The sequence below is a fragment of the Diadema antillarum genome, unplaced genomic scaffold (assembly GCF_040938485.1).
Source record: "Diadema antillarum isolate AM-2024a unplaced genomic scaffold, OU_Dant_1.0 seq00003222_RagTag, whole genome shotgun sequence".
NCBI lineage: Eukaryota > Metazoa > Echinodermata > Echinoidea > Diadematoida > Diadematidae > Diadema > Diadema antillarum.
The window spans coordinates 163,660-176,744 of NW_027273807.1; the positions used below are offsets into that span (position 1 = coordinate 163,660).

General features: G+C 36.6%; 1 protein-coding gene across 1 annotated transcript in view; it reads left to right on the forward strand.

Moving 5' to 3' along the window:
• Positions 1-4,617: 4,617 nt before the first annotated feature.
• The window catches only part of LOC139715270 (transient receptor potential cation channel subfamily M member 2-like), a gene marked incomplete at its 3' end in the record, with an annotated part of 78,881 nt that continues 70,413 nt past the window's right edge, over positions 4,618-13,085 (forward strand). The window contains exons 1-2 of the mRNA XM_071626849.1: positions 4,618-4,777; positions 12,314-12,509. Coding sequence (XP_071482950.1) covers positions 4,618-4,777; positions 12,314-12,509 — 356 coding nt within the window. The remainder of the gene's footprint in view (positions 4,778-12,313; positions 12,510-13,085) is intronic.

Genomic DNA, 13,085 nt, shown 5'->3' on the forward strand with positions numbered 1-13,085 from the left:
ACCTGTTAGCTCTGACCCAGTTGGTCACTTTTTTCAATTCTGTATTAACTTGTCGAACAAGAACATTGATATCGTTATGGGCAAGAAAAACACTGGTGTCATCAGCATAGTGTAGAAAGGAAAGTACCTCTGAAACAGAGGAAAAATCATTAATATATATTATGAATAACAGCGGCCCTAAAAGACTTCCCTGTGGAACACCACACTTAACATCTCTTTTAACTGAATTATCATCTTTAATTGAAACAAACTGTTTTCTGTTAGCTAAATAAGTCTTGAACCACTCCAAGGCCTTCCCACGTATTCCATAGTGCGATAACTTGTGGAGTAAATTGTTGTGATTAATTGTATCAAAGGCCTTGGAGAAGTCCAAGAATATACTAATTAAATGAGAATGATTGTCAGTTGCATTAACGACTTTATCAACAAAATGAAGAACTGCATGGATGGTACTATGTTTTTCTCCGAAACCCAACTTATTGGATAATAATGATTATAATCAGTTTGTCAAACTCTACCAGCTTGTAAAATTTTTCAGCAATCAAAGCATTCCAATCTCTGATACAAAACAAATGGAAATTGCGTGTGTGAGGGGGGGGGGATGTGTATACTTGATGAAATAATTTCAAGATAAATGACATCAGAGTGAAGCTCAACTGCAAAAAAAAAAAAAAAAAATAGTGCCCTGCGAGATTCAAACCTGGGTCCTCTGATATAGTATTATATAAAGCATACAGCGCACTACCCGATTGAGCCACATGGCTCTTCCCATGCACTCATCAGTGCTGTGAAACGTAAGATTAAATAGGGCAGAGGAATGCAAAAATTCTTTGTCTTGATTCCATTCACAAATTTACTTTGATATAGAAATATTCACCCTGATAAGGGCATCTGATCAATACTCAAATACACAATTACGAAAATATGTTGTCTCAGCTATGACATATTTAATTTTCAGAGGAAATAGAGCGAAATTAAATGATATACAGCGTCCAGAACATTGTCAAGTCAATGCATGAATGGGAGAAAAAATCACCTCTCATGGACATAACGCGTAAACTCAGCAAATTTGATACTTTGCATTTAATCAAAATTTTCAATTTGTTGATGTCATCAAATTAAAAAAAATAATGCTGACTCAAAAGACAATTCTACAAAGTACAACATATGATTGAGTGTCACAAGACGCGGAGATAAATGAAGCAACAACTACAAACTACACATTCAGACTGCAACCGTATATTACGAGAGCTAAGTATATATCATATATACATATAATTACAATGTATATCCAATTAGATAACCACTTACTGCTTTCAACACCTTTTACTGTAATCGCATATTACTTCAATACCACTTACTATCAATTGTGCTGATACACAATTTCGCTTTCAGATATTTCATCCAAAATTGAAACCAAACTACAATGACATAAAGTTATATTATTTGCGCTTATGCATGTACAACACATTTTCATATAATATGTTATCACACAAACTAAAGACTGTCAAATTACTGTGCACCCGGGCTCAACAGCTGTCTTTTATGGATTCTACACGCCACAGTCTCAATGGAAACTAGTGCCTGTGGGCAGGCCCAGACTGGATAAATCAAATGAAAGTCAATATTACAATCATATACAGTACTACAACACTTTCTTCAGCTTATCATTCAACAAATACAAATTTCCAATTCTATCATCTGAACTATATCGGATGTAAGCTTAGCTATCTAGAATTTCATTTGCCAAAACAAAGTTGATATAAAAAAAAATACAAATTAACTGAGTGTGGCATACAATAATCATCTTTAACCATCTTATTGCCACTAACTATACTTTAACACAGTATACTTATATTCACCTCAATTCAAATATTCACTTTATAAATTCACTCTTATCCTTGCTGCTGATCATAATATTCCTATTTGAAGACAACAAAAAGTCTCTGACTAATCTAAACAAAAAACAAAAACAAAAAAAAAACCCTCACTGACTACATCGGCTTCTAACTTTTTGTGAGATACCAAGAAAACACTTATTATATGGTACAGAGCATACCATTTTAAGAGGAATTCAAAGTTTATTTGATGAAAATCGGGTTTAGAATGACTGAAACATCCAAAAACAAAGTAAAACAAAGATTGTAATAAAGTGTGGGTCCCACCCTTTACTGGAATCACTCTTTTTAGGATATCTCATCCATTTCAAAACCAATTTTCATCAAATAAATGTTGAATTCCTAATAGAATTACATGCTCTTTCATATTTCATAAGAGGTTTGTCATTACCTCACCAAAAAATGTTAGAAACCTGAAATTAGGTCTCAACCAAAACTATGTGATCCCTTTAACCTCAACAAAATACTGCAGGAATTACTACCAAATTTATCTCAAATTCACAAAAAGTCACTCTCCATGCCCAATGGTTGCCACACAGTCACTCTTAAGCTGATGCGACAGAGCTCCGACCAGCGACCTCACCCAATCACTGGTTGTTGCAGACTGCTCAACCAATCTCTCTACCTTGTACATTTCTAACCCTACAAAATAGTTTCCAATTTAGTTGGGCATATCCTCATGCATTCACATATAACATAATGAAAACAAATCACTCTATAGTTTAAAGGCATAATTTACCATTTGCAGATGAAACAGAAATCCAGCGTTAGTGCTTTATAATAGTTCTAAAATGTATGTTTGGGATAGAGGCAACTACTGTAAAAATTTGAACCCATATTATATAATCGATGTTAAAGGGATGGTACAGTATTGGTGGAGATGAGAATTGGGCTTTTAACTTTCTGCGAGATGCCAAGAAAACACTTATGGAATAGTACAGAGCATAACATTTTAAGAGGAATCCAAAGTTTATTAAATGAAAATTGGGTTTGGAATAACTGAAACATCCAAAAACAAAGTAAAACAAAGTGATCGTAATAAAGTGTGGGTCCCACAATTTATTAGAATCGCTCTGTTTTGGATATCTCAGCCATTTCAAAACCAATTTTCATCAAATAAACGTTGAGTTACTCATAGAATTACATGCTCTTTCATATTTTGATATAATGTTTCTCATTATCTCAACTAAAAATGTTGGAAACCTGAAATCAGGTCTCAACCAAAACTATACGATCCCTTTAAGTATTGTTAAATACACAAAACATGAACAATAGTTATAATAACAATGTTTTCAGATTAAACCATCTACAGTTATGGTTTAGTGAAAAAAATACTGATATCTCCTTATATTTTAGGCTTGATTGCAAAAATATTATATGGAAGGATGTTTTGTGATACAACTGACCAACTCATATGCATCAAATGTGTTATCTTGAACTTTTTTTTAAAATCATTGTTCCTTGAAGGTAAACAGGACCTTTAAAACTGCTGAGGTCTCAACTACTGAACTATATTATAAAAACAAAAATAGTAAATCAAAAGTCTTATTGTCTTTCAAAATACCAGGTTGCACTACCAGTGCATGCCAAGCTAGAAAATGAGACTACCACCTGTTTCAAACAATACAGCAATTCACCCAAGGGGACCATCAGCTTGCCACACCCCATTCCTGCCCCTCTTTTTCTAAATATGTGTTAAAACCAAAGAAGTTTTCAAAGGGCACCGTACTGGGAAGTCATTACATAAGCTAACTTATCTTTAACAAAATCAATTAAACCGGCAAAAATCTGTTCCCCGACAGTTCAAATTAATGCTTCCTATGACTTTTTCAGTAAATGTAACTGTGACCAATATTATTCTTCAACACATGATTCTTTAAAACTGCACAGCTTTCTTACTCTATATCCACTTTAATGAAAATTTGTTACTTTATGTGTGAGTAATCTATTCTATCCAGTCAGCTTGAATATGGAGTAGATTCACTTAACATCAAATGTTTAATTGTGAGTAGTTTCCATATATCATGTAATGACAGAACTATCAAGTTGCTATAGTAACAACAAAGTCATATTCTGTATATATGTGGCTCTATGACTCTGTTTACTCCAGCATGAAATAATGGCAATGAACCTGCATTTATGTTCCATTTACAAGGAGAATCTGAATGATCAAACATTACCTGTTCTGTTAGCCCCTTTTACACTTTCATAGATTGCATCACAGATCACACAGATTGTCATTCTTGGATCATCTGTATTCTTTCCGGCATGACTGCGTTGACACTATGAAGTCATCTGGTGTGGTCATGGAAAAAGTTAAACTTGCTTAAGTTTTTATCCTGGACATCATGGATAAAAATTAGTGTCAGTACTCTTCCTTGTAGGCACCATTTACTCCCATGTTGCCTCCATGCTCTTCCTTAATGTCCATGTTAGCTCCATATACTTCCAGTGTGGTCTGTGTTGCTACCTTCTCTGTTTGTGTAGACTTCAACTTCGTGTCCCTTAGACATCCAGTTGGGATTGCATTCACAACCGGCATTCAGAGAAAAATGATCGTAATGTTGCACACTAGAACAATCCATGGTGATCCGTGAAGTAATCCATGAAAGTGTAAAAGGGGCTTTAGGGATTTTATAAAAGGAATATTAATTGTAATCTGTGAACACTGACAAAGCACATTCTATACTCACAGGGGAAGTTTCCAGCATACTACAGCATGGATGCCAAGAAAGGAATCCTCCTCGACCCCAACCACACCCACTTCATTTTGGTTGACAATGGCACCATTGACCAGTTTGGAGTGGAAATCAAACTCAGGGGCATGCTTGAGAAAGAGATATCAGAGCAGAAACTCAGCAGTGGACCCAAGGACAATGGTGAGTGACCTCAGTAGAAGATTACAGATTATTTACACTGTTCAAAGAACATTACTTGTAGGCTTGGATTGTGTCCCAAATCGATTTAAATGTCAAAGTAGGGTCAATGGGAGACTATTGTGATCCAATAAAAATTAAATATACAAACAACAATTCTACCCAATCAGAAATTTATATGAAATAACTGAATCTTAATTATAACTGCCTATCCTACTTCAAATTTAACAAAGATGTACTTTGGAGAAAAATGTTTCATAATGAAAATTGTTTTAACTTTAGTTTTATCAAAAGGCAATGAACTTTAAAAACATTTGGTTGTCAAAGGAAATTTGATTTTGATATATTTCTTCCAAATCATCATGTGTCACATTTTTGTGAGCCCTTTCTATCTGTTTTAACTGCTTGATCATAGTCATTTATGGACAGGTCCTATATGACTCTCGGTTTCTACTCAGAAAAGATTAAAGGTGTGTGATTTAAAGGGAACCCAAACCCTAAGAGCAATGTGGATTGAGTGCAAGCAGCAACATTAGTAGAACACATCAGTGAAAGTTTTAGGAAAATCGGACAATCGATGCAAAAATTATGAATTCTTAAAGTTTTGGTGTTGGAATGGTTGGATAAGGAGACTACTAGAAGTTATGACATATGATTGGACAACAATATAATAAAAATATAAAGGGAATTCCACAAAAATTTACTTTTCGAGCATATTGAAAGAGCACTTGACTAACTGCTTTCAGAAAGCAGGGGAATTATTGCTACCCTTAACATATGTGACCGTGCATCACAAAACCAACAAGATATGAAACTCGTCACACTGAAGACGAGTTAGGTGATACGCTTGGGGTCATCAGATATCGGTCACGGGTGATCAACAACTAAAATGATATTGAATAGCACCTTGAAGTCATATTGAGAAACATTCTTGAAGTCCAGTTTTTTTATACAGTCCTACATAATTCAGATCAAACTGTTTCTGTCATATGGAACCAAGTGGAAATTTAATGCATGTGTCTGCGTGTGCAAGTAAGTCGATTAGACAGGCTATGTAACTGAATATTTACCAATAGGTCTTCAAAATTTAAAAAAAGAAAAAGAAAACAGAAATCAAACATGGCGATAAAGTCTTTTAAGAATCACCTTCACTTTAACATTTGTATTTTCAAATATGAACTTTGACCATTATTTACATTATAACCAAGAGAGCTATGTCTCATCTCGTCGTCATTTTATAATAATAATATGAGTTTGACAAACCCTATTAGCCTGCAGAAATTTGCAGTAGTCGAAGCAATGTGGTCTGCAACACAAAACAAAGGGATATTGTGTGTGTGTGTGTGTGTGTGCGTGCGTATGGGTGCGTTTACATGAGAATGTGACTTCTAAATGGACGAAGGTGTTTAAAAAACTCCATTGAAGAAAAAGAAAGTAAAATAGAAGTATTTTGTTTCATGCTCTTGTGGGGTTCGAACCTGCACATATGCAACCTCACGTCTCTGGCGCCAGAGACGTCGCCTTTAACCTCTTAGCCATACGTCTCGCCGAGGAAATATGAGGAACGTAAGCTTATATATGAAAGATAAATCAGGAATCGTTTCGTCCACATTCCATTTTCATTTTCAGTTTTAAGCTGCAAAATTGTCAACCTGATGAGGAGATTTGAAAAAATAAAATGCATGATTACTGCAGCTTACTGTCTCAGCTACAACATACTTAAGTTTCAGAGGAAATGGAGCAAAATCAGCTGAGGTAAAGGTGCTTGAACGTTATCAAGTCCATGCATGGTTGAAGAAAAATCACCTTCCATAGACATAACACGTAAATTTGGCTGATTTGAGTCTTTGCCTTTAATAACAATTTCCAGTATGATGACGTCATCAAATTGCAAAACCATGACATGGACTTGAAAGGCAAATCTTCAAAGTACAACATATTCGAATTTGGGATAATATTGATCTAAAACAACAGAGATACCAGCAAATGAATGTTAAGGCCCGGTCCCACTGCACTTACGGATGCAAAGAGGATGTAAAACGTTAAAAAAATACATCTTGCCATTCGTTGGAAAACGCTACGTGTTTCATACGCTCTATCCATCGAGCATCCGTACACTGTGATTTCATCCGCACAAAAAAGTTTTAAGCTGCTTAAAACTTGTGGAACGGATGAACTTTCCGCCATGTACGATGTAAATCTGTGACATACAAGCAACAAACGTTGTATGTCCGTTTTCATCCCTTAAACGTCCGCTGTATCCTCTCTGCATCCTCTGGGCATCCTCGCAACTCACATCTGCTGCAGCTGAAAATGGAAAGAGGGAGGAAAGATATGGTACATGGAACGTCTATACATCGTTAATAGCACGGAAATAGAAAGGATGTATGCGTATGCAGCTCGTATATAAAGTATTTAAACGGACAAAGCGTTAGTTTCCGTTAGCCGTACATGATGCATCCGCTTCATCCACCCTGCATCCGCTCTTTCCGCTATGCGTCCATTTCGCAATTACCCCTGGTAAAACCCTTCGGAGCTGTCATCCACTTTCATCCGCTAGGCTTCCGATGAACATCCGTTTCATATCCCCGCTACATACTACCCACGTCCGTTCTTTTCCGTTCTGTTTTCACAAAATTTCGCCAATTTCTGTCAATTTCTGGAGCGGATGAAAGCGGATGGAGCCATCCCCAAAATTTTGCTCGTCCTCTGTGTCCTTTCTGCATACGTTTTGTGTCCATCGACCAGTGGGGACCGGACCTTTAGAAATAGTAACTCAAAAGATTTAATTCCACTTTTTGTCGAGCCCAACGGAGGTGAGGGGAGACTAAGGGATCGCCTGCGGCATCTGTCCGTCCGTCGTCCGTCCGTCCGTCCGTCGTCCGTCCGTCCGTCGTCTGTCTGTAACGCTACAAAAACTTCAATAACTCTTTACTCTTGGCTTCAATTGCAATCAAACTTCGAGAGAAGAGGGGTCATACAAAGTTTCACATTTTACAGTATATGAAGGTCACCTCAAGGTCAAAGCTCACAGGCAGGGGTCAATGAACTTTAGGGCCCAATGTGAAGTTTTTATGGCACGTTTCTATTATGGGTCATAACTTTTGACTCATAACTCCATTTGTGACCAAACTTGGATAGTAGATGTCCCTTGGGGAGTGGATGTCACCACAAGGTCAAAGGTCACAAGCAAGGATCAACGAACTTTTAGAGCCCAATGTTGAGTTTTTATGGCGCGTTTCTATTATGGGTCATAACTTTTGATCCATAGGTCTGTTTTTGACCAAACTTGGATGGTAGATGTCCCTTGGGGAGTGGATGGTCACCACAAGGTTAATGGTCACAAGCATGGGTCAACAAACTTTTAGAGCCCAATGTTAAGTTTTTATGGCGCGTTTCTATTATGGGTCATAACTTTTGATCCATAGGTCCGTTTGTGACTAAACTTGGATGGTAGATGTCCCTTGGGGAGTGGATGGTCATTACAAGGTCAAAGGTCACAAGCATGGGTCAACGAACTTTTAGAGCCCAATGTTAAGTTTTTATGGCGCATTTCTATTACGGGTCATAACTTTTGATCCATAACTCCATTTGTGACTAAACTTGGATGGTAGATGTCCCTTGGGGAGTGGATGGTCATTACAAGGTCAAATGTCACAAGCATGGGTCAACAAACTTTTAGAGCCCAATGTTGAGTTTTTATGGCGCGTTTCTATTATGGGTCATAACTTTTGATCTATAGGTCTGTTTGTGACCAAAGTTGGATGGTAGATGTCCCTTGGGGAGTGGATGGTCACCTTAAGGTCAAAGGTCACAGGCATTGGTCAATGAACTTTAAGGGCCCAATTTTAAGTTTTTATTGCACGTTTTTATTATGGGTCATAACTTTTGATCCATAGTTCCATTTGTGACTAAACTTTTATCTGTTATATCCCATTCGCGTACAATTTCTTGTACGCGAATGGGCGAGACACATTATGGCACTTGCCTTGTTTGATATAAGATGACGATATGATGATGTCATAGAGCATTTATGGAAATATTGATACTTGAAATGTTATCTACAATTCATATGCTTTTGTAATATGCAATAAAAACATAGGGTCACCGGACGTTTTAAAGAGCTATGGCGAAATAAGCAAAGACATGTTTTCTCACTATACTTGCACATAGACGCGCGTGCGGATTTTTCACTTTGACGCCAATGCATTCCTTTGTTGTAAGTCAAAACCGATCGGAAATCAATGGATATTGTTATTTAATGTATCAGGAATCCAAATCAGTCGATAAAAGTGCATATTCATGTTGCTGACACCCTGTGCGTGCGAAAACGCGCGGACGGACGCGTAAGCGCGGAATTTTTTGAAACGCTTCAAATTGTCTAAAACTTCGAGATTTCCCATTGGGAAGTCGTTTTGGTCATTTTAAAATTTTGACACGTACGTCATGACCCGGGTAATTAGCATAGCACAGGATGATCAGTCATGACTTGAACTTTATGTCTACCGAAAATGATAAAGAAATGACATTCTGTTATGAAGTTATGATCGATCATGTGACTTTATCTAAAAATCACGAAATGGCAGCTAGATGACGTCACAGATATGTTATCATAATGAAAAGTTTCATGTACAGAGATATTGATATGAGATATGTTGACTGAAAATTTCATGTTATTCCGTCGTGTCATTGTTGAGATATTTTGTCCACAAAATTCGTCAGAAAGAAAGAAGAAAAAAAAAAAGGAAGATTCCGTACAAACACAAGAGGTGATACGCCAGTAGCGTATCACCTAACAAGAAGTCGCACCCCTTGATTTTTATGTGAGGACTCAAAAAAGGTGAAACAAGTCAACCTAGTCATTTTTTAGTTTTCCATGTTTTCTGGAAGAGCTAGTCTTCTACCTTATTCTTGAGTTTGGGATCATAAAATGAATGGGAAAGTGGGTTTTCAGCTGTTTTTCCTACAACCTCTTTTTTTTTTTTGTAGAGTAGGGGATCAGGTATGTCTTATAGGTCCCTTTTATTTCTTGAAAATCCTTTGCACACTCTCCATTTTCAACTCTGATAACTTTTGACAGGATAATGCTACTTCTTTGAAAGTTAAAATTGATCATGGACAAGATGTGTTGATAGAGCATGCTTCATTTCAGCTTATTTTGATAATCCCATCCTTCTTGTTGATTCTGTGGTTTATATCCAGTTTCTTTGTCCCATTTATTGCGCAGGTAGCACCGCTTACTAAAGATTAAGCTCTTGAAGAGACCCATACTTCAGAGCCTCTTTTCTCAGTTCACACTTTTCCAGAGCGTGTGCTTTCTTTCCAATATTTAGAAAGGCTAGGAGAGTCCATTTGAATTGAGTTTATACATCATTTTAAAGCTTAGAGTCTGCTCTTTTAGAATCTGCCCTTCACTAAAAAATCCTTGTCCGGCGACTTTTTTGCTGGTTCTGTTGTGCACAGTCACATATGTCAGTATCAAGTTGATGGAATGTGTGATTTTCAGGAAAATATCCGTCTATCCGTCAGTCTATCCATCTGTCCTTTCATCCGTTCGTTCGTCCATCCTTCAGTCCGACTGTCCTTCTGTCCGACTGTCCGTCTGTCCATAATCAATTTTATAGACAGCATAACTAAAAAATGTATGAGATATCCTGATGTAACTTGGCGTGTATATATATGAGTGGGCGAAGTTGTCAAGTGAAAATTCTAAATTTCACTTCTTCCTCCATATCTTAGTAGTGGCTCAAGGTATCATCATGAAACTTAGTATATGCATGCACTGCCTGACTGTGATTCTCTTGAAAATTTTAGGGTCAAAGGTCAAGGGTCAAAGGCCAGCTTAAGTGCTATTTAAAAATGCTATCATTTTCATGCTGAAATTGCACAGTTTCCTCCATACCTTGGAAATTACTTAATGCATAAACTTTTAAAAGGGTAAAGAGTCGAGTAGAAATCCTCAAATCCCCACTACTGGTGTCTTTAACAATATAGCCATTCATCCAATTAAACCTAGTTCAAAGAAAGCAAACACTCCAACACATTTGTGACAAATGTGTCATTATGATATTTTGCCAATTATGTCAAACTGTCTTCACACATTGTCAAGACATACTATAGACCTATTGGGAGAACCATGCATAGTGGCTAACTCAAGGCATAATAGTCGCCATAGCGACATTTCTGGTGGTATTGTAATGATGGATTATTTTCGGCTAATTTATCTTATATAGTGCATCTTCTGACAAATAAAGATGATGATGATAATATAAGGTTTGTAGATGCCAAAAAACATATCTTTAGTTAATGTTGAATCATACATTTGCCATGGTAGCAATGTTTTTTTGCAATAAGAAACATACAAAAATATTAATGAATTCAGCTAACTCCCTCAGTTTTCGAGCATTTGACCTCAGTCCTGAACTGGAGCATGTGACCACATTGCTTTTAATGCTACAATTTTTCATGGCACATTAATTTTCATTTGTTTCGTGCTATACTTTTGGCTAGCACAAATTTTAAAACCCACGAAAATATCTTCACAATTTCATCTGCTTATTTTGAATGGATGGCAATTGAACAGGGCGAATTCAAGAACTGGTAAATATGTTTTTTGAGTGTCTCAGCGCTGAAAATTTATCGCACAAAAATGTTGATGTTTACAGTAGTTCGCAAACCTCATCTTTTTTCACTGTGAAACAATGTATTGTGAATAACATTGTTCACACTCAACATAAAAAATGTGAAAAAAAAAAATCTCATTTTAAAGGGACTGTACAGTACTTGTTGAGGTGGGGATTCATGTTTTGAACATTCCTAAGTGAGATAATGAGAAACCCTCTTATGAAATATGAAAGAGCATGTAATTTTAAGAAGGAATTCAATGTTTATTTGATGAAAATTGATTTTCAAATGGCTGAGATATCCCAAAAAAGTGACAATAATAAAAAGGCAAACAGGCCACGCCTTCTATTAGGATCTCTTTGTTTCACCTTGTTTTTGGATATCTCAGCCATTTCAAAACCGATTTTCATCAAATAAACTAAACCCCTTAGAATTGCATGCTCTTTGACATCTCATAGAGTGGTTTCTGAATATCTCGCAAAACGTTATAAGCTAAATCCTCACCTCGACCAGAACTGTACACACCCTTAATTTTTTTTAAATGAAAATCATACAAAAAATTGTGGATTCATATGATTTCCTCACTTTTTGAGCATTTGACTTGAGATTGTGCACATGTGACCAGTAAAGTTTTCAGATAGGCAAAAAAAAAAAAAAAATCCTCAATGGCACATGAGGAAGGCTAACCATGTTTTCCAAGGAAGTGTAATAGTAGGATGCGAATACAGAGACAAAATTATAACTGAATCACTTAATTACTCATGACAATTCTGGTAGAATGCATGTATTGTTGGGTGATAATATCCACTTCTTTCGTTACATTTATAATCATTTAGTCACAAATGTTTATTTCACAGGTTGTATTACCCTTTTGTCTGAACTCAATGCCCCTCTTTTGTTTTTACTTCTTTTCAGCAAAATCTGTCTCAGTGCCTGTAGTATGTGTTGTGGTGGAAGGAGGGCCCAATACAATCCAGACAGCATACGAAGCCATCATGAATGGGACCCCTGCTGTTGTTGTTGCTGGATCTGGGAGGGCAGCCGATATCTTGGCCTATGCTTTCCAGCACACAAGGGAAATCAAGATGCAAGACACAGGAGGGAAGAATATGTAAGCCTCTGTGTGTATTTGCACACACTAGGTACATTCACACACTCTGAAAAAGCAATGCAAATCACAATTCAAATAACGCTTTTTATGCCTCCGTTACCAAGTGTCGCCAGAGGCATATTGTTTCGGGTTGTCTGTCCGTTCATAATCAATTTTGTGAACAGTGTAACTTAAAAACTGAGTTATCCGAATGAAATTTTGGCATGTGTAATGTATTAATGGACAAAATTGTGCCTATCAGCTTTTGGGTGCACATTCTGAAGGTCAAAATTCAAGGTCAAATTTTCAAAATTTCACTATTTCCCCCATATCTATGACTTTATGTAGTGCCTGAAGGTGTTTTTCTTAAAACTTAGTGTATACATCTATTGCCAAATAGAGGTTCTGTAGGGAAAGTTTTGGGTCAAAGGACAAAGGTCAAGTGAAAATGCTGAAATTGCACTTTTTCTCCATATCTCCGAAATGGCTCAAGGAATCTTTATGAAACTTACTACATGTATGTACTGCCTGTCAGTGATACTCTTGGGAATTTTTGGGTCATAGGGTGAAAGGTCAAAGTCAAATTCTCAAAATTTC